Raw genomic sequence first — 21412 nt, 5'->3', positions numbered from 1 at the left:
CCTTTGATAGTTGAATTTATTGTTGTTACAGTTTTTGAAGAATTGCCGAAAGAGTGAATTTCATTTATGGATTTTATTTTATTTTTTTTTTTTTTTATTCTTTTTCTTCTTCTTTTTCAATTTTCTATTAGCACATCTTTCTGAAGATCGTTTTACAAAATTCCCATTAACCCTCTTCCTCATTCCCTTTTTTTTCTTCGTTTTCTCTTATGTTCTTTCTTGCCTTGACTCTGAAAGTTATAACAAAAACTGAATTCTGGCATCCGTTAACATTTTTTCATATTCATGTTTCAATAATTCTTGTTTGTTAACATCAAAACATCAAAAAAAACAATTTTTATTCAAAAGTCGCTTGAAAACTTCTTTATTGTGATAAATCAAAAAAGGCAATGTCTTTTTCAGAAGTGCTTTGAATTTTTTTTTTCTTTTGGACAAACGGTTCTTCCATTCGAAAAAAGAAAAATCATTTTTAACAAATCCACAAAGAAGGGCGGATTTATTTCTCAAATGTTCACAAAAAAATGGGCCAAGTTTTCACAAAATCCAAAATAAAAGATGTTGTCCAGACGAAAAAATGCTCCATAAAAGCTTGTGATTACATCTTCGTGACCACTTTCCTCCATTTTTCCCAATATCTCTATTTTCAATCTCATCAATCCTGCTTCTTTGCTTTGTTCATCTTCCTTTTCTTTCAATCTTTCCGAAAGTTCCAAAAAGAATCTCAAGCAATAAGCTGTGTTTTGATCATCCAATGTTTGGCGGCGAAGCTCCTCTGAACTCAGATCAAAAACTCCTCCTCTCAGAATGTTATCCAGAATAATGAAAGCCGGCTGTTGAGAAATCATCTCACAAAAAATGTACAAACACTTTCTTGCAACTGTCAAGTGCAGGCCTCTTGCCATCACGAATAGTCTTGAAAAGCACAAAACCAAATGCAAACATTCATGTTCGACAGATTTGCAGTGGAAAATGAAAGTTCTGACAGTTTCCATCCATCTTTCAATGATTCTTTCTTCTTCTGTTTCCATCACATCGTTTTCCTTCTTCCAATCCACAAATCCCATCAATTCTTCTATTTCTCTTGCTGCTTCTCGAATGAATTTCAGCTCCTTAACAATTTCATTCCCCAACTCTCTTGCTTTTCTAAATCTGTCTATCAGGAACTCCCATGCGGATTGATAACCCAGTGGAGTGAGGTTGCTATGCCGCTGATGATATCTGATGATGTCTGAAATCTGATCAAAACACTGATCCTTTTCCTGATTCTATACACAATTTTTTATTTGTGGAAATGTCAAGAGAAAATGAAAAAGAACAATCCACAAACAATCCTGTTACCAATAATGCTCAAGGCAAGCAACGCAGCTTCAACATCTCTTCGAACAACTTCACTTTCCTCTTTTCTCATTGCAGCTTTCAAGAGGCAAGGAACACAAACAGGGAGCAATTTTGGTGGATATGTAATAAGAAGATAAAGATAGCACTCGCACATATTAGCCAGCAAATCTTCGTTCTTTTCTTCTTTTTTCTTTTCTTCTGCAACAATCATCTCCTTCAATGTTTTGCTCAGCGATGATCTTTCAAAGCTGTTGCTCCACAGCTTGTTCAATGTTTTGCGATATCCGATGTGTTTCAGAAGCAAAGTGGCATTTTCAAATGGCAATATCTTATTTTTCATCATTCTGTCCGTGCCATCGAACAGTTCTTTTGAAAAAACAGTTGTGAACTCTTCTTCATTCATATCTTTCATCAGTCCACTCATTTCTTTGATTATTCGCTTCTGATCTGCTGCAAAGCAATTCTTCATCTGAGCAAATAATTCTTCAAGTGTCATGAAAAGAATTGTATCTTTGGTCAGAAATCAAACAGACAAACTGAAGAACTTCTTTGTTGATGATGTTGGTTGAACTGTTTTTTGAACCGTTCGACAGCTGCATGCGATCATTCTTTTTGTGGCAAGACACATGGCGATCTAATTGAGAAAAATTTTCAAACATTCAAATATCATGAAATGTGTCAAACATTGCTAATCATTTGGTAAAATGAAAAAGTGAAAATCTCAACAAAAATTGTCAGAGCTTGTGAATTACAGTTCAAATGAAAAACAAAAAAACTGTTTTTGTTGTTTTCATCACAAGAAGCAAACCTTTTATTATCTTTTGATCAAACAAATAATTATATTTATCTCAATAAAAGCAAAAGCATCAATCTTTCTTTATTGAATGCATATTTTTTTATCTCTGGAAAAACTAATAACTTATTTTACATGGAAGGAGAGGTTGGCTGTAAAAAAATGGAAAATGGTCCTTTCATAAAGAAAAATGGCAATTTTTTCCCATTTCTGAAATGGTTTCGGCGGAAAAGACAAGAACAAGAGACATTTGCATGTTCGACATTCTTTGCATGAAAATGTCTTGCAAGTCTTTTCAAATGGCCGGGATTTATTGAGAACAACGAATTGAAAAACTGACCATCTTTAAGGACTGAAAAAAAAATGTCTGGGCTTATGGTTAAAAGAAAGAAAAGGAAAACTGTGTCAAAAAGTTAAAAGGAAATGATAAAATGCTTTATAAATGAGATCATTAAATGGTGGAAAGAAATAGTTTCTTTGTCAAGAAAAAATAAAGATCCACTCGACAGAAAAGCTTCAAAGTGGCGATTTTGATGAAATATCCAAAATAAAGGGAAAATATGCTTTTCGAAATATTAGTTGAAGTGTTGTTTAACGAAAAGGATATAGTCTTATTAATGAAGCAAGATTGTGGGTGAATTGAATCGAAAATAATTTCTCAGCAATGTGAAAGAAGAAAAAAAGAAAATCTTTCTTTCATTTTTTCTGGATACGAAAAAATGAGAAAATGTGAGATAACGGAAAAAGCGTACAATTGTATTTGATTCAAGATAGTAAAGGGAGAAACAACTTTTTGACTCATCAAATGAGAGAAAATTTCCTTTTCAGCAAACTTTATTCATCGTCTTTAAGATTTTTTTTTTTCGAATTGAAGTTGAAAGAGCAATTGATATTGCAGCTCTACAGAATAAGAAATGATAGTTTGAACAAGGCTGACATCTCTTGTTGAAAAGAAACAAATCTCCAACCACTTATAAAAAGAAAGAATCATATTCGTTTGAAGCATGCAAAACTCATAATTCCTCTTCTCATTTTTCTTTCTGATCTTTTGCTTCATTAGCTCTCAGAAATTAGAAAAATTGTTGAAAAGTAGATGAAATATTGCTGATGAAGGAATAAATTGAACAGAGAAGATTATGAAGAATATGGTTAGTAAATGAACGAACACGCAAACAAGATTGGATCTTTTTGAAAGAAGCGAAAATGTGAAAAAATTCGAGAAGATTTATGAAGACAAAAGAGAGAGAAATTGAGTAATTGCAGTTCTTCATTTTGTTGTTAATTTGTTTCATTTTAAAGAAGAAAAAAAAACCAAATATTAAAATATGCATAATATTCTGAGTGTCAAATCAAAATTCATTCTCAGTTCATCAGGCATTCATAAAGTATTTTGATATGTCATAAGAAATAGTTTCAAAAAACTTTCTGTTCGAAAAAAAAAGAATTTTTCACGAAAGCTTATTGTGCTGTCCTCGAATCCTTCTTCTTCCATCTTTTCAAACATCCTCATCCTTTTTCTCTTTATTTTCGCCTTATCCGTGTCGTTGTCAGCCTTTTCATTTTGTCTTTTGCAAATGCCCAAAAGGAATGTCAAGAAATAATGAGTGTTTTTGTCGTTCAACGTTGGACGCTGAATTTCCTTCAAAACGAAATCAAAAACACCCCCTTTCAGCAAGCCATCAACACTTGCAGTCAATATGTTGACCATTCTTTCAAAAATGGAAATGCAATCCTCAAGAATAACTTGTTCATTCTCTCTTGCTGCCTTGCACACCCTCACAAGACAGCATACCAACACAATAAATTTCTCTTTCTACGATTTGAAATATGTTAAATATTGCCTTATCATTATTGACCATATCGATATAAACTGTACTTCATTCATTCCTTTTCCTCTTTCTTCTTCTTCTTTTCTTTTCCAATTCACATTCTTAGCCAGTTCCTCAAGCTCTCTTTTTGTCTCGTTAATGAAATGAAGTTTATTAACAATCGTATCTTCCACTTCACAATCCGTGCGTAATCTTTTCATCAAAAACCTCCATGCTGAAAGATTCGCTAAAAATGTGAGATTGCGACGCACCTGATGATATTCGATGAATCTGTGATCTCACACAAATAAAGTTCATTTCCCACTCCTATTTCAACAATTTCAAGAAGATCAAAAGATAGTTAATTGACAAAATGTCGTCCACGCTTCACAAACATTGAAGAGCTGCTGGGTTTATTCGCTCTGCTTCTTAACAAACAGCTCCATTCCCTCCAGCACAATTGCCTTTATCCTTTTTTTAGCCATCACCAGCATAGGAAATACAATGACTGTTTTGGGATCTTTCTCTTGTTTTGGTCTCTTTTTCTTATCTGAAAATTTTTCCCTGTTCTTTTCTGTCGCCTTCTTTGATCGCAGGCTCACTTGTTTCTTTCTCTTCCCAGAAAAGTTTTTGCTCAATGAATTTCGTACTATTTCACTTTCTGCGCCTTCTTCTTCTTCTTCTTCGCTGACAATTTCATTTGGATCTGTCTCTTTTTCTCCTCCCCGGTTCCTTTCTTCTTCAAAGTTAGACTCCTCCAATGCCTTCAGCAGCACGGGAATGTGTTCGATGTGTTCCCTTCTGAGATCAGCCAGCAGACGGCGCAGAAGAGGCCTTCGGATGTACTCAGGGACAAGCACAGGAGGCACGCGCGATGGACGAGGACGGGAGCGACAGAAAGAACCGTTCGTGCTGTTACTCAAAAAGGTGCTTGTGAGATACGAAGCAGACACCGAAGTGGATGGCCGAGATTGTGACGATAGCGAAGATCCAGATGAAGAGACAGCCGGCTGAAGAGAATGATTTGAAATCTGAGAAAGAAATTGAGGCCGTGAAGGTGGTGGAAGATGTGTGTTTGAATGTAGTCCAGCAGCACCTGAATTAGTTGGTATCGAAATCGCAGTGGAAGGTACCACACTCATGACGCTCACATCGCCCATATCACTCACATTGTCCATCTGCCGCACAAACACAGCTCTTATTGTTGTCTGTGTCACCTCGCTGCGTGATGCTTCCCTATCCGCTTTGTTCTGCGAGGAGGTCGGTGCTTTTGGTTCTGCTCTCTTCGCGCGGCTGGATGTGTGTGGATTTTGATACCCCACTATCGCCACAAAGCGGTTGACAAGATCTTCTTCCTCTTCTTTCAACCCCTCTTCTGACAATATCTTTGAACAAAACTCAATCTTACGCTTCTCTTTGCTTTGTGCTTCCTTTTCATCGAAGATAGTCTTTGTCCCAACATCTTCTGGTGTTTTGTCATCTCCTTTTGTTGTCTTTCTCTCCTCTTTCTGTTCATAATGTTCATTCATCTCATCTGTTTCCTCCAAAGATTTCTCACTTTTTTCGTTTTTTGAAGGATACAAAGATTCATCCACTTTCCTTTTGGCTTTTTTGTGGATCAGTGTAAGCTCTTCCCATCGCCACTTAAACCAAATTATGTTTGCAAAATACAAATAAATAAACATTTAGGGAAAAAAATAAAATAAAATAAAAACTTCTTGAATAGGCAATGAATGATGTCGTAGCAAACCAATCGATCAAGGGCAATAAGTCTGGCCTTTGTAACATCCAAAAATCGCCTTGCCTCTCTCTGCGCATTCAGCACTGAATAAAAAAGGAAGGAAGGAATGATTTCAAATGCCCATAAAAATACAATTGAGCAGCCAAAATAAAACAAAAGCATCACATTCAAAAGAAATGTCAAACCAAGCTGACGGAATCCTTTGACACGAATGCGGAAAATATAATCGAGTCTGATTCGTAGCAGAACATGTGTAATCTGCTTCGATAGCTCTATTCTTTTCTTCATTCGAAAACGCAACGCAAACTGGCCCAAAACTCTGTAGAAATATGGAAATCATGATTCATCATGAAGCATAAAACAGATCATACGAAGAAAATTAAGCAATTAATTTTAAAAAATAAATAAAATAAAATAAATAATGAAAGGAAAAAAAATATAAGCATGCAATCCACCAAATGCAAACCTCACCAAAACTGAAAAGGCCTTCAAGTACTTTTTGCGCATCTGTTTTTTCCTTTCTTCCATTTCTTCAATTCCAATCTCCTCGTGTTTTCTCAGAACCAGTTGTTTTGTGTATCTACGCGCTCTGTCTTCATCAAGCTGGTCTTTCAGCCCTGCCATCATAAACGATGCCTTCACCACAGCATTCCACTTTCTCACACGCACTCTAAACTCGTGTGATACTGCATAAGCTGCCATCGCTGCCATCTCTTTTCTCCTTCTGCTTTCTTCCTCCAGGTGCTCACTCTCTGCGTCCCATCCTTTTTGCTTCTCTAAACGCTCTTCCTCTTCCTTTCGCATTTTCTCCATTCTCCGTTGTCTAACTTGCTCATTTCGAACAAATTCTTTAATCCAGCTCTTCTCCCTGTTTGAAATGCAGCCACTGCCTTCGTCAAGATATTCGTGCTTTCTCAATACAGTATAGCACGGAAGAGATGCTGTGCTTTGCAAACCTCCCATTTCCTTGTTGAATTTTATACCACTAAATTGAAAAGAATTTCGACTATTGAAAATCGTTTTGAAAGAGTTTCTGTTGCTTGACTGGAGTTGTGCCTGAGAACATTCTGTAGGAACAGCAGAAGACTTCTGAAGAGGCGGAAGATGCAACGACTTGCGATCTGAGCGAGGGGTCAGAAAAATAGATTCGTCGGAGCTGTTCCTTCTGTAACTTCTTGTGTCTAAATGACGTTCTGTACCTCTTTCCATCCTTTTCATCTGGTTTATTCCGCTAAGTGAGTAATTTCCTTCAGCGTTGTTTTGCATGTTTGCAAATGATTTCAGCGGAGAAGAATTCGACTTGCTTTCTGTTACGTCGATTGAGGCGAGCCCCTCCATAATCTCCTCTGATGTTGCACGTGTCAATCCTCCTTTTCCGCACAGCGAATCCAGTTCTATCGCTGACTTGTGTTCAATTTGTGTTGAATTTTTTTGGAGATGTGATAATCTTGGAGTTGAAAAGCCAGATGAATCGTTAAAATAAGGATGTCTCTGAATTAATTGAGAAACAGAAGCTGAAGAGGAAAGGTTGTGTTTTCCTCTTTTTTTAATTTGCCAACTTTTCATTTCAACTGAACGAATGTCAGAAAGCTGCTCAAGTTCAGCGAAATTATTTATTGTCGAATTTTGTGTTGATTTTTCATTCTTTGAATTGAAATCAATTGATTGTCCTTTTGCTATCTCCTTCAAGAATTTTTCTTTCTGCCTTTCCTTTTTGGCTTCTGAAATAGCCTTTGAGAGTGAAGCAATCTCTAATTCAATTCTTGCTCCTATTGGATGAGTTCCTCCCGTTTGAAATATCTCTGTTTTTCTTTTCTTTGAGTTTGCAATTGTAGAAGATGGTGCAGATAAAGTTGTTCTAATAGCACCATTTTTTTGTGACACCGACTGGATGTTTCTATCTTTTTCACTAAGTGGTTCTTCCTTTAATCTTAAAAAACTTTCAGGATCTATGGATGAAAAATCTGATGAAAGAATATTTTCCTTCATTTCAAGAATCTCTGATGTACTAGGCTGATTGGCTTCAACCATCTTTCGAAGGATAGTTTTGTGGGTCAGACTATTACTTCCTAAAAGTTCATCCACTTCTTTGAGAACTTGAAAATAATTGGATTCAAGAACATTTCTCTGAAATTTTTGGTGTCTCGCTAAAGAATCATCTAATACTTTAAATTTTCTTCCATGCGCTGAATAAGAAACATTCGAAGAATCTTCGATGGATTTTGAAGCGCGCATAACATCTTCATTAATGAATGCTGTCAATTCACTTGCTTGATCTAACTTTAAATATTTCTCTTCTTCAAGAAACAAATATGAAAAATTCAGTGAGGAGAAAAAAAAAGAAAGTTAAAGCAAACGAAAACAATGTTCAGACAGTGACCTAGTTATCTTCTTTTTCTTTTTCTTTTTCTTTGATTGAAAATTATCTATCATTTGAGTTTCCTTCGATTGAAAATGCATTTTAGATATATTACTTGTTTCCTTCGAATTCTTCAAAATATCTTCATCAGTTTCCATGTCAAAATGAGGATCTGTCGTTTTTAATTTGTGGATAAAAGTGCTTATATTTATATGTTTGTTTCTTAAAGCTTTCGATAAACTTAACTTCAGTTAACCATAATTTTTTGTTCATCCTCAAACCAAAACCATTCAATAATTATTTTAATATTATATCATAACTTTTGGAAGTTTTTTATATATATTTTGTGTGAAAAAAATTTTAACATGTAATTGAAAGCAATCAAGTGCAATTTTCTCCAGAAATTCAAAAAATATTCAAAATCTGGATTCAATCATTTGTTTCTTTTCACAATGATAACTATAAACATTTTTGAGAAATTTTAATAAACATCGAATCGACATTGTTTTTCGGTTTTCATTTACAGAATAAGAAGTTTGGATTTTTTATGAAAAAAACACTTTTTTTTTTCTCTTAAATTCCTGCAACTGCAAAATAATCATCAATTCTTTGGCTTCTTTAAACATTCCAATTCCTTTCTCTTTAAGAATTATTCGATTATTCTTTTTGTTAATTTTTGAATGTGAATTTTTTGGTATATAGTTAGTGTTAATTATGGTGGACACTTTCAATAACTGTGGACAGTTGAATTATCTCAACTAGGCCTTTGCGACACACTGACTTTGTCAAACGGAAACGACAATCCGACCGACAGGGACGTTCAAAACTCTTTTAAGACTTTTCAATTTGGAAAATTTTAAAAATTGGAAAATATTTAATTTCAAATATTTTTTAAACTCCATTTATTTTGAGAATTTTAAAAATGAATAATAAAACATGAAAATGCAAAAAGAATTTTTTGTTGTCAAATCGACAGATCTTTTCGACTTGATCATGTCTAGATCAGTCTGTCTGTCTAGATCAGTCGGTTTGTCGAGATCATTTGAAAAATGAGTGAAATGAATCTTAATGACTTTATTAAAGAATTGCCGATAGAATTACAAAGATGCTTGTCAGCGAAAAATATTGTTTGGCAATTTTATTTTATCCCAGCATGAATAATTATTTATTTTTTAATATAATTCATCTTTGCAGCTTGAAGCATTTGAAAGAAAAGTTGAGGAATTAAAAAACAATGAATGCACATTCGTGGAATTAATAAGAACAAAATCTTTCAATGGCGGTAATTGTATGTTTCATATTAATTATCACTCAGATTAATTTGCATTTTTCTGCTTTAAAACAAGTCTACAAGCACCCAAACAATACTGGAGAAGAAATTGGTAAAATTCACTTTGAAACTTTCGATGGAAAGCTTTGGTTGGCATATACTCCTGTCAAGATGGATGGATCATTAAAAAAAGATGGACACATTTATTTCTTGTGTCCAAACAGTAAACACGGTATAAATTGTGCCATCTCCGGAAGAAAAGGATGTGACAAAGTTGCAAATCATCGATGCGCATTGACGACAACATCATCTATTTTGCCATATTTCAAGTTTCATCCATCTTCTACAAGATTTTCTGAAGTTCCTTCAAAGAAAATAGTTCCAACTCATTTTCAATTTGATTCATTAATTGAACATTTTTTGCATTTAATTGGTCATTGCAATATTGCATTTCTATCTGCTTACTCCAATGAATTCAACAAATTTATTTCTTCTTTAATTATCACTTCCCAACAAAATCCAACTCTTTCACCGACAACCATATTTCCTACTCTCACATATCGTAAGCTAACAGCACTTATTCATGAAGAAGGTAAGAAAAGAATTGCCAATAGAAATACAAAGATTTATAATTCAATGATTGGCGTCATGATGGATGGAGGTGTTGTAGCAGGAAAAAAATACACTGTCATTACTATTGTTCCGTTGCAGACAAAGGCATCTCCATTTTTCTGGAAAATTGAAAAGGCGTGCTTCACAACTTCCGATTATTTTCATCTTGCAAATGAAATTATAACAGAAATAGCTGACTTGAAAGGAGAGGTGCGCTGTTATTGTACGGATGGCTTGCTGCCACAAAAACTTGCAATTCAGAGCTTTGCAGATCAAACAAAGTCGACCTCAATCACAGAAACACGTAAAAAAATCACTCCTCTATTTGTTTACTGCTGCAACCATTTGATTAATTTAATTGTCACACGCATATTTAAGGATAATTCATTTTTCGTGCAATTAAAAGAAGAAATAACGTCATTTTCAAAAATTTCCAGAAATGAGTCCACAAAAAATCCATTTTTACCGAAATGCCCTTCGTTCATTGAATCAAGATGGCTATGTCTTTTTGACATATGTTTTTTTATTACAAAAAATATACACAATATCTCATTTACAGACTATTTCTGCAAAGTCAAAATAGATGACGTGATCCGATGTGAATTATTGCTAATTCCTCTGAAACAACTGCAATTGTTCTTTGAAAAAGACGACACAAAGCTTGGAGATGTGTTTCCAATTATCCTTAAATCCATTGCGCAATACATGTGGTTGCATGATCTTGAGGAATTTTCTTCCCCTGATTGGCAATATGGAGTTTGCTTTATTGTAATCCAATTGTTCAATTCATTTTTAGGGAAAGAACGAGGAGATCAAATCGCTTTGGCTCATTCCTTAACTCCAATTGGAATCCTTGACTACAGAAACGGTTTGTTCTCAAAGTCTTATTCGACAGAGTTAATGACATTGAAAGAAAAATACAGATCTTTTAAATGTTCATCAATATTTTCAAAGGATTCAGATCAAACTCAAATTCAAAGGATGCGTTGGGATTCATCTATTCAATCTGCAAAAGATATAATTCCAAGTGACTCGGTCTTTCTTTGTCCTTCTAAAGTTCCAAATACTGCATCTTCAAAGAATCAACAGAAAAAGTTACGAACACTTTCTCATGTAATGGAAGATAAAACCAGCGAAAATGAATTTTTTTCAGACAAACAATATGCGCTTTCATTTTTTTCGAAGAATGAAAAAATTAATCTTCCAACAAATTTTCCTCACCCAATATTCTCTTCTCCATTATCAGTTGAGACTTTTTATTCTGCTCTTCAGTTTATAAGCCCAGAAAAAGACAGAAAAGCAGAAGCAATTACCGAAACACAAGTTCAACTTCTGCCGCTTCCAAAAGATTTGCACTCTATTTCATCAACTTCACCAACCAACTCACCAAATAACAGTTTGCTCCGTTTATTTGCTCTTTTGACAGAAAACACACTTATCGAAAAAGAAGTTATTACAAATGAAGAAGATATTTTTGGGGAAATAGATTTTGACGAAACAGGCATTATTCAAGCGGAAAACGATTCGGCGGATGATGAATATGATGAAGGATCTAACATTTCTGAACGTAGCGAACAGGAATTATCAATTTATGAAACAAGAAATAAACACTCACATATTGAAGAAAGTGATTCACAATCAAATTCAAACGAAAAAAAGGAAGATAAATGTTCAGATAATGAAAAAAGCCTTTCAAAAGATGATAATGATGTTGAAGAACTCGGCGTGAATGAATTTATTATCACAGACTGCACGAAGACAACAGAACAAATAAAGAAAGCACTTTCAAAAATCCAACAATCTATTTGCATGGACTGGTTTCTCCGATTGAAATTCGCTTTCAATGATTATTTGTCCAAAATTTCTTGTTTGAAAGCTTCAAGTCAAATTGAGAGCATTAGAGCTTTATTTTCATCAATGTTGCTGGATAATGCTCAAAACGTGGATCACACTAATACTCAAATTTTCTATTCTGAAATTTCAAAGCAAGGAACAATATCAACAATTTTTGCAAACATTTGTTATTCGTTGACGATGTTTCCGTGCAGCGAAGCATCTTGTGAAAGAATTTTCTCTCGCTTGAGACGAATTGTTGGAGATAGAAGGTACTCGCTTGCACCAGAAACGCTCAACGCATTGCTTTTACTGTAGATGTTTATATTTTTTTCAATAAAACATTCAACTGCTATAGCTATCTTTTTGCATTTCAGTGAAGAATTCTGAATATATTTTAATCCAAATGAAATTTCTTGACAAATAATGAGGTTTGTTGTACAAAGTTTGCAATTATAATTTTTCTGAACTGTTTTTGAAACAAACTTTCGATATTTGTCATTTATAGAAGAATCTTATTGTGAATATGTGGAATTGTGAGTTACAAATACAAGGTTTGTTAAATATTTTTTCAAATTTCCAATCAACAACTATATTTCAGTGCACAAATATGTATGTTCTTATTTATTGATTTATCTCCTCCGTTTTCAGATGCTTGTAATACACATTGATCCATTTAACAACGTTCGTTGAACTTTCATATTGTGTTCGAACGTTTTTAATTCTTCAGAATGAAGAGCGATGTTCATAACTGATAATAATTACAATTCATCTAATATTTTCTGAGTAATTGTATTTTTTCATATCACCAATCAAAAGATAGTTTGTTTGCAACAAAAAGGTCTTTTGTTCATCCAGTTTAATAGTTCAAGTGGATTCAACTTTGAAATGATGCTTCAATTGTTTATTTAAGAATCAGCATTTGAGAAATAATTGTTTTTATATGTAAATGATATTAAATAAAGATTCTAATTGGAAATCGCGAATAAAAAATATTGAATACAGATGAGTTCAAAAGAAATAATGAAATTTATCTCTATTATTCGATAACTCTCACGAAAAAAGATAATTCACAGGATATGTTATGTTAATGTGAAGTGAGTATTGTTTTTTTATGTATCAAATAATCATTTAATTATTAAATAAATTAGAAAGCAAGAAAATGTTGAAAAATTATCTAAATTGCAGCAAAAAAAGACAAAACTCCTTTTCATTTTGCATAATTATTAAATAACCACACAATCTCAAAGCTGGAAACGACCTCAAGATGCTTCAGACAAGTTTCTGATATTTTCTGCCTTTTTCTTGTAGCAATCTTTTTCCGCTTCATGTTCACCTCGTTCTCCCCAAACTGTATCTGCAGCGTCAAGCATTCCCACAGCATCATCCCGATCGAGAACACAACTGATTCCTTTGTTGCCCCCATCTTCCTATTCATCAACAATTCTGGCGCCATCCATCGCAGACATTCCTTTCTGAAGGCATCCTCATCCTCTTCAAAAGCCGAAGAGGGCAGAGAATCCTCATCATCATCACTTGCAGATGTCACAACTGTTGATGATGAGATGGATGAGGAATCAGAATCATCAGAGGAGCAGTCGGAGTGCATGGCAATCGCAATCACCAAGTGTTCTGAGAACAGAACAATATGAGGGCTCAAGTTTGATAAAGAGGGAAGTTCATCTTCCTCATCCTCAAATGAGTGGATAGCTCCATTCGCCACCCAGAACAGGATTTGAGCAGCTGTCTGTTCTCTTTGTTGAAGACTCCCAATCGCCATTTCTTTCTTCTCATTCCTCCCATGAAGCAGCATGAACAGCGAATCCCTCAAGTCAACAATCAGCTTCTCATGTGGTGAGGAACAAGCCATGGCATCCACCAGATTCGACATCGATGAGGTGGTTGGACACAGATCCTCCCCTCTAACAAAAGTGGAATCTGAATCAGTTGTTGAAGTGGTTGAAGTGGATGAGATGGATGGTGAAGGAGATCTCTTTCGAATCTCTTCCTCTTCTTCAACCTTCTCTAATGCCCATTCTGGAATCTTGTCTGAATCCCTTCCCAATATGTATTCAGTCTATCCGCTCTCGGACAGAAGATGCTCCGATGATTCCGAACGCTGAAGGCTTTTCGCATATACCCTCTTCTTTATCCTCTCATCGTTCTTCTTCTCTGCCTCCCTCTCAGCCCTCCTCCACTGCTCCTCGGGTGACATCTCCATCGTCACCATCTCAAACGCTTTTGCATCCTTTTTTACTGCTGTGCTCTCAACAATTTTGTTTTTTCTATGTTTTTTGCAATATTATACAAATCAAACTGACAAAACGAGGAAAAAACAAAGATAATTAAATAAAACAAATAATTTCTAACCTTTAGAAAATTGGAAAATTTAGTCTTTCCTTGCTTATTTTCCTTTAACCCGATCAAATCCTGGAAATTGCCTGTATTTCTAAAATCTAATGAAAATCATAAAAATGCAATCAATTGAATGAACGAAAACACAAAAAATTCTCACAAACTTTAGCAAACTTTATTCATGTTAATTTTTTTTCAATTTTTGTATCAATAACCGCAAATTGTGCAACGCATTAATAATATTAACATGCAAATGATTTAAGTTGCTCATGCATTGAAAAAATGTCAAATTGAAATAACTCAAAGCTGATTTGATAGCATTTCCTTGAATAACATAAAATTCGTTGTTATCAAAAAATAAAACGAAAAGTCAACATATATATATCAAATATAAATAAAATGTTATTTTTACAACATTTAATACATGAAGATTCATCAGTTAAACTATTAACATTTTTGATCATTCCCATAATGATCAAATAATTTATTTTTAATTATGTGTGCCAAGATCTTGAAAAAATTTGATTTTTTATAATAAATAATTTTTTTTTATTATTAACTTTTGTTCAATCAAATAAAGAAACGTTTGCACACTTTTATATGCTCAAAAAAAAAAAAAAAAAAAAAAAAAAAAAAAAAAAAAAAAAAAACTTCGACCCAAGTATTATTATTCGACCGACGCAAGCCTCTCCTGTTTCATGTGTCGCAAAGGTTTAATCTCAACAACTATTGATAGTTGCTTTTTGACAATAAACCCAACTATTTCAATATTGAATGCAAACTTATTAGTCATTCAAAAATGAAACGACTTGCACCCAAGAATAAAAAAACTTTACATTTTCAATTTTCGGAGAAACTCGGATAACCATTTTTCTCCGGGTTTTTCAGAAAAGAAAAAATAAAATTCATATAATTTTGTTGTATTGGATGTGTGAATTAAACAATTCATATAAGTTTGTATTCAATGAGGGAATAATTCGGTTAATTGTCAAAAAGTTACTATCAAAATTTGTTGAGATAATTCAACTGTCCACAGTTATTGAAAGTGTCCACCATAATTAACACAAACATAATAAATCTTTGATTTTGTGTTTTCATTTCTTGATACACCATTTATTGTTCAAATTTGGTCAACTTATTGTTCGAAACTGGTAAACTTCTCATTCAAAATTAATTAAATACAGCATTTTTTTTAAAATAATTTTTTATGTGAAAAATTGGTTTTTGGCTGAATGTTTGAAAGTGATAAAAATATTATATCATTTTATTAATTACAAAAAGGATGAGAAATAGAACCTTTGATTATTCCTCTGTGACCTGACAAATCACTTGAAGCCTCGTCTGTCGAAAAAAAAAAAAAAAAAAAAAAAAAAAAAAAGTAAAAAAAAAAAAAAAAAAAAAAAAATAATCATTGAAATCTGATATTTATTTTTAAATTCACCTTGTATTGTTTTATAATTCATCACACAATCAAGATAGATTATTTTTGAAAAAAAAAATATTATCAAATTTCAATGATGATGATTTTTGTCAGAAAATATGTGACAAATACATGCCTTCAGGAATTTTCATTGAAGAATTATTCATCTTTGATGATCATTTTGTGATCAAAAAACCAGAAAAGAATGGTTTTTTTTTTTTTGAAATACATGTGAGATCACAAAACATTTTGTTATCACATCAACGATGTTTTTTTTCAGTAATGAAAATCAAACTTATTTTGAAATCTCATAAAGTTTTATAGTGAAATAAATGAAACGGTTTTTTCATTCTTTGTGCATAAAAAACTTGAAAGTCCATATTTTCCTCCGTTTAAATTTTTATATATTTTTCGACAAATAATAATATTAGAGGTTCTGTTTCTCATCTTTTTTATGAATAATTGGGTGATTATTTTTGAAATCATAACTTTTTTCGGTGTGTTTTTTTTTCAGAGGTTGTTTGTTTTTGAACTTAGATTTTGGATTTTTATGAAATTATTCATCAAAACCATTTCAAAAATAAATGATTGAGCTGAAATAAATAAGAAAATATATAAAATAAATCTTATCGCTTCTCAGTGTTATTTTGTCAGAATTCAATAAAATATTTCGAACCAAATTTTTAAAAGGAAAAAATGTGATTTCAAAAATAATGACCCAATTCCAAAATATAATATTTTCATCACTTTCTAACATTCAGTCAATAACCAATTTGTTTAAATGATTTTTGTGATTAATTAATTCTCAAAATGAAAAAATTTTATTACAAATGGGACAAAAATTTTTGTTATTTGAATTTTGTTCAACACAGTTTTTTCAAAGATTTTTTTTTATTCAATTTTTTATATTTCTATATTTAATATTGCACAGTAATGTCAGAATAATAATCATTCAATTGCAGAAAATGTTCGGAAAAAATCAATGAATTTTTCATAAATGCAAGTGTTATGTACCAAATATTGTTATTATCTGACAGTTTTTTGATTTGATTGCGAAAAATAACAAAAAGGAATAGTGATAAAAATTGAGAAAAAAGATAAATGAAAAGTGACAACAATTTCTTTCATATTTTAACCAAACAAAAATTTCAATAAAAAGAAAAAGTGCGATAAATATTATTTGAAAAAATATATAATATGTACGATCAAATTAGGGATGTCGGTATTGATATCTTATATTTAGCTTCATTGTGTTTATGCACATGTTAAATATTAAAACTATGCTTTTTTATATTATGTACTTTGTAGTTAACAGCTAAAATTAAAGATATTGAACTTGAACTTTCAAGGTTTTCATTTTGTTTTTTTCATGCTTGTTCAAAAAAAAATTTTTTTTTTAAAAACAGAACACAAAAAAATAAACGAACAGAATATCACATCGGTTTGCTAAAAGGAAAATTAGCGCGATACAGAGCACAACTTTTGGAATTTCAGACGAAAAGTATGCGTTAAATATGGTTATGAATTTGCCCTGATTCAACTTTATTGTAAGGTAGTGGTGGATCAATAGCCGCATTTGAAGTTGGGAAAACAGGAGATGCACGAGTGGTACACTTATTATTTTATAATTTATTCTTCAGCATTAAATATTTATTGTAAACATATTAGGCTCTTGTTGGTTTTCCTTCTGTTGGAAAATCTTCATTATTAAATCATCTCACTGATGCAAAGTCATGTATAGCATCTTATGAATTTACAACACTGACTTGTGTTCCTGGGGTTCTTGAGCTGAAAGGAGCAAGAGTTCAAATTCTTGATCTTCCTGGAATTATAACGGCATGAGATGACCTAAGTTTCTTTTTCATTGAAAAATTTATCATCATCTTTTTGACTTTACGATTGCACTTTTCCCCATCATTGCATTTATGCTTTTTTTATTATAAAAAAAACTAACTTAAAGGGAGCTTCTGCGGGAAAAGGGAGAGGAAAGCAAGTTATCGCAACAGCGAGAACTGCAGATTGCATTATGATGGTGCTTGATGCAGCAGGGCATCCCAATCAAAGCAAATTGCTTACTGAAGAATTAGAAACAATGGGTATAAATATTTCTCATTTATTAATGCAAATACTTTGTTTTTTAAAACTTCATTGCACAATTCATTTATTTTTCACAAAGGAATTCGCATAAACCGCAAGCCTCCACACGTATCTTTTAAAGCTAAGAGCTCCGGTGGCGTGTCATTTACATCAACTGTGCCTCTGACGCATCTGGACGAGCGGTTCATTAAGCAGCTGCTGCACGACTACCACATCTTCCATGCTGAGATTCTCTTCCACGAAGATTGCACAGCCGACGATCTGATTGATGTGATTGAGATGTCGCGGAACCCTTCTGCACGTGTGTATGTGCCGTGTTTGTATGTCTACAACAAAATCGACCAGGTTTCGATGGAGGAAATCGATGCAATTGCCCGCCGGCCGCATTCAGTTGTGATCTCCTGTGAATACAACCTCAACATGGATGTGCTGCTGGAGGAGCTCTGGCGAGAACTCGATCTGAGCCGCATATACACGAAAACACACTCCATCGCACCCGACTTTGGAGACCCGCTGGTTGTGAAACGGGGATCGAGTGTTCAGGAGGTGTGCAAGAAGATCCACAAATCGCTGCCAGACATTGTGCGCTTTGCAATTGTCTGGGGAACAAGTGTGAAGTACTCACCGCAGCGTGTGGGGCTGTCGCATGTTGTGGATGACGAGGATGTGATTGAGATCGTGAAGAAGATTACAATCTGAGCGGGAAGAATTAATCGTAATGTTTTCATTGAGACGATCTTCAATCGTCAAGTTGGAGCAGGAAATTATCATTTCATCACATAATTTAGTGTGCTCGAATTGTTGAGCTATTTCATGAACTTTATTTCCATATTCCTCTGAATGTCTCTTTGAATTTCTCAAAAAAATTTTAGACAATTAGAATATTTTAATGCCTCTTTAATGATCAACCAACGAGTTGATAATTACTCACTTCACCAATTTCTGGTGCTAAACAACAAAAGAGAACTCGAATCAATTTTGGAATGACTTGCACAATATAATAATTTTCATATTTGAGATGAAAAATTCTTGATGCCTAACTCATATTAAATATGATGCTATTGTTTTATTTGATAAAAAGAAAGCTCAAAAAAAAAAAAAAATAGAAGAAAGAATTACAAATTGGTTGCTGAACGAAAGATTTCGAAATACGAATATGAGTCTGTTTGATCTGAGCGATTCTACTAATCATAAGACCTACAAGAATATGTTGATGAAGAAATGTAAGACGATATATTAATAGAAGAATGATTTCTCTTTGGTTCAACAGGCTTGCCCAAACGACGGAATAACTTAAAAGGCACTGTAAGATGGGGCAGCATTCTGGATTCCTCAAAAGGCTCCCAAACAGACTGCAATATATCTGACACGTCTCTGTTTTGCTGCCTCCTCCGCTTGATTTTCCTCGAAGGCACAGTTTTGTCAATGAATCGTGGAAGAACCTCAAACGGGTCCAAAATGGTATCCCTCAGAATACTCTGAACATCCAAATGGAGTGACTGGAGAGGGACATTCAACGATGTTGACGAACCAACTGCAGATTGAGGAGAATGAAACAATAGCTGATCTGAACTTGCAGATGAAGCAGACACAGAAGATGGGCTTGATAGATGTGATGAAGAGTTTACAGGAGAGAAAATTCTAAATTTATTTTGATATCCTGTTGGATTATGAAAACTAGTAAATGCATTGCGATTAGTTGTTTGCGGTACGAAATGAGGAGAAGAACGAGATGAATGATTCAAAAGCGAAGATGAAGAAAGCAAGTTTGATGAAGACTCTTGATAAGCAGTTGGCTGAAGCTTGATTTGCAAACGAGAAGGTGAAGAAGCAATAGAATTAGAAGACTGCATATAAAAGTCAGTAGAAGGCAATGATGCACAATTCATATTTGAATACAGCTCATTCGTAGCTGAAGACAAAACACATTCAACTTCTGAAAGTTTTCCGTTTTGTGTTAAAAGTTCTGATCTCATAAACTTCTCAAACTTCTTCGTCTTCTCAATAATTACAGGCGTCTTGCCAAACATATCAGACTTCTCTTGTTCATTGGAGGCCTTTTTCGGTAAGTTCGTTTCTCTTTCTCTCCAAATCTTTTCCTCTCGCTTCTTTTCCCGAAATCTTTCCAGCGACGTCATCTCCTTCCATCTCAGCCTGTTGCTGTTCTTCTCATCTTTCCTGGCGATCTTTTCCTGCAAATGCAAAACCCTCTCTTCTCTCCATCTGGCTTCTTCTGCTCTTCCAGCCACATTTTGCACCTCTTTCAACATCTGCTGCTCTTTCTTCAGCTCTTCTTTCATCTCTTCCAGTGTCCTTCTTTTAGCGCTCTCTTCATCACCTGCCTTTCCTCCTTCCAAATGCTTGCCTTTCGTACGCGCCTCAGCTGCTGCCCACATCTCCCTTTCCCACTCGCGCACTGTCCAGCTCTTGTTCAGCCACACGCCAAAGACCTTCCAAAACATCTTTGCCTCTTTTATCTGCTTCTTCACCACTTTCCTCCTTTTCTCTTCAATCGTTGCATCAGAACAAATTCTTGCTGTTTGCAAGAGTTTTCCTTCGCACCCTTTGGGCTCTTTTTCTCCACTCCTTTGAATATCTTCAACTTCCTTTGATTCATCTTTTTTTCCTTCACCTTTTACATCTTTGCTATTGTTTGACCTTTCTTCTTTCGCTTTATCATCATCAATTCTCATGCTTTGAATATTCTGCGAAAGCAAAGCCGAGTTAACTGCATCAGATGCGGCCAATTCCCTATCCTCCTCTTTCCATATGCTCATCAGCTCCTTTCGCTTCCATTCGCTCATTCGAGATACTTTTTCTCCACCAATGTATGCATCCACATCTGGGCAAATGTTTTCTGGCTTTCGAGACATTGGCTTCCATCTAATAAGTCCTTCTTCAAGGTGCTCTTCAAGAGAAGATAACGACGAAATTGACTCAGAATCACAAGAAGAAAATGCAGATGAATTATAACGTGTCTCTGAAGAATCTCCATCTTCGTCAGGCATTTTTTGAGAGATATATTGATCATTTCCCTCAGCATCTGTGCTAACATTTCTTTGAATTCGCTTAATCGTTTCGTTATGTTCTAATTCTCGATCAGAGTCCATTTTTTTCCATTTTCTCTGTAATAAATACAGTTGCCCAATTTCGAAATTAACTTCATGAGGAGTAAGATCTCCATGTTGAGGGCAATCTTTCAAAAGAAAAGGAAAATGAAATTGATCAAACGTAATATCTTTCATAAGCCTCTCATAATTTGCATAAGTTTCATTTTTTGCTGTGATATCATTTTGTATGTTTAACCTGGAATTATTGTTTGAAGGAACAAAAATACTATTCGGTTCATGAAAATTTTCGAAACGTTTCTCCGATGGTTGTTCAATATCAGACTGTCCAGAAACTTTAAAGGGTAAAGAAGAAGAAATAGACGGTAGAACCTCAACATCTTGGCACTTGCTTAAAGAATTTATGTTCTTTATTCCCGAAAGATTGTCATAAAGTGTTTGAGATAAGTGCTTTGCCTGAGGGCTAAGCTTGGAAGCAGGCTCACAACTTAAATTGTGACTTTGTAAAATTGAAAAGTTATGCGAGCTTGATAGATTTCCAGAAAAATCAGAAGAAGATGTTGATTGTTGTTGCAAGTTTGAAAAAGAAGTGGAATAATTCTGCCATAAACTTAAATTTTCTATGGATTCATTCATAATTCATTTTAATAAAATTTCTACTAAAGGCAAAAAGATACTAATAAAATTTGATCTTATATCAATATAACTTTTTTTTTGA

The 21412-nt window shown here is 33.9% G+C and overlaps 5 protein-coding genes across 5 annotated transcripts; 1 reads left to right on the top strand and 4 right to left on the bottom strand.

The window, feature by feature from the left end:
• Positions 1–807: 807 nt before the first annotated feature.
• On the bottom strand, positions 808–1966 carry MONOS_3352 (uncharacterized protein; the record flags this gene model as incomplete). The annotated part of the gene is made up of 4 exons (XM_067873347.1): positions 808–830; positions 941–1265; positions 1328–1821; positions 1876–1966. The coding sequence occupies 4 exons, from the start codon at positions 1964–1966 to the stop codon at positions 808–810; spliced, it is 933 nt and encodes a 310-aa protein (XP_067733666.1).
• A 1485-nt stretch (positions 1967–3451) lies between these two features.
• Positions 3452–8287, bottom strand: MONOS_3351 (uncharacterized protein). Its single transcript, XM_067873346.1, has 5 exons — positions 8038–8287; positions 6147–7977; positions 5866–5999; positions 5690–5763; positions 3452–5582 (listed from the first exon to the last, which is right to left on the bottom strand). Exons 1-5 carry the CDS (start codon positions 8195–8197, stop codon positions 4353–4355), a joined length of 3429 nt encoding a protein of 1142 aa, XP_067733665.1. The 5' UTR covers positions 8198–8287; the 3' UTR covers positions 3452–4352.
• A 4677-nt stretch (positions 8288–12964) lies between these two features.
• On the bottom strand, positions 12965–13984 carry MONOS_3350 (uncharacterized protein; the record flags this gene model as incomplete). Its single annotated transcript, XM_067873345.1, has 2 exons — positions 12965–13831; positions 13895–13984. The coding sequence occupies 2 exons, from the start codon at positions 13982–13984 to the stop codon at positions 12965–12967; spliced, it is 957 nt and encodes a 318-aa protein (XP_067733664.1).
• A 2746-nt stretch (positions 13985–16730) lies between these two features.
• On the top strand, positions 16731–18610 carry MONOS_3349 (putative Developmentally-regulated GTP-binding protein 2). The gene is made up of 7 exons (XM_067873343.1): positions 16731–16751; positions 16838–16878; positions 16936–17030; positions 17082–17137; positions 17198–17365; positions 17490–17625; positions 17706–18610. The coding sequence occupies exons 1-7, from the start codon at positions 16746–16748 to the stop codon at positions 18323–18325; spliced, it is 1122 nt and encodes a 373-aa protein (XP_067733663.1). The 5' UTR covers positions 16731–16745; the 3' UTR covers positions 18326–18610.
• MONOS_3348 (uncharacterized protein) lies at positions 18506–21373 on the bottom strand. Its single transcript, XM_067873342.1, has one exon. The coding sequence runs from the start codon at positions 21328–21330 to the stop codon at positions 18811–18813; it is 2520 nt and encodes an 839-aa protein (XP_067733662.1). The 5' UTR covers positions 21331–21373; the 3' UTR covers positions 18506–18810.
• Positions 21374–21412: the final 39 nt, after the last annotated feature.

Source organism: Monocercomonoides exilis, assembly GCF_001643675.1.
Source record: "Monocercomonoides exilis strain PA203 chromosome Unknown scaffold6-2077815, whole genome shotgun sequence".
NCBI lineage: Eukaryota > Preaxostyla > Oxymonadida > Polymastigidae > Monocercomonoides > Monocercomonoides exilis.
This window is presented reverse-complemented; position numbering and strand designations above follow the sequence as displayed.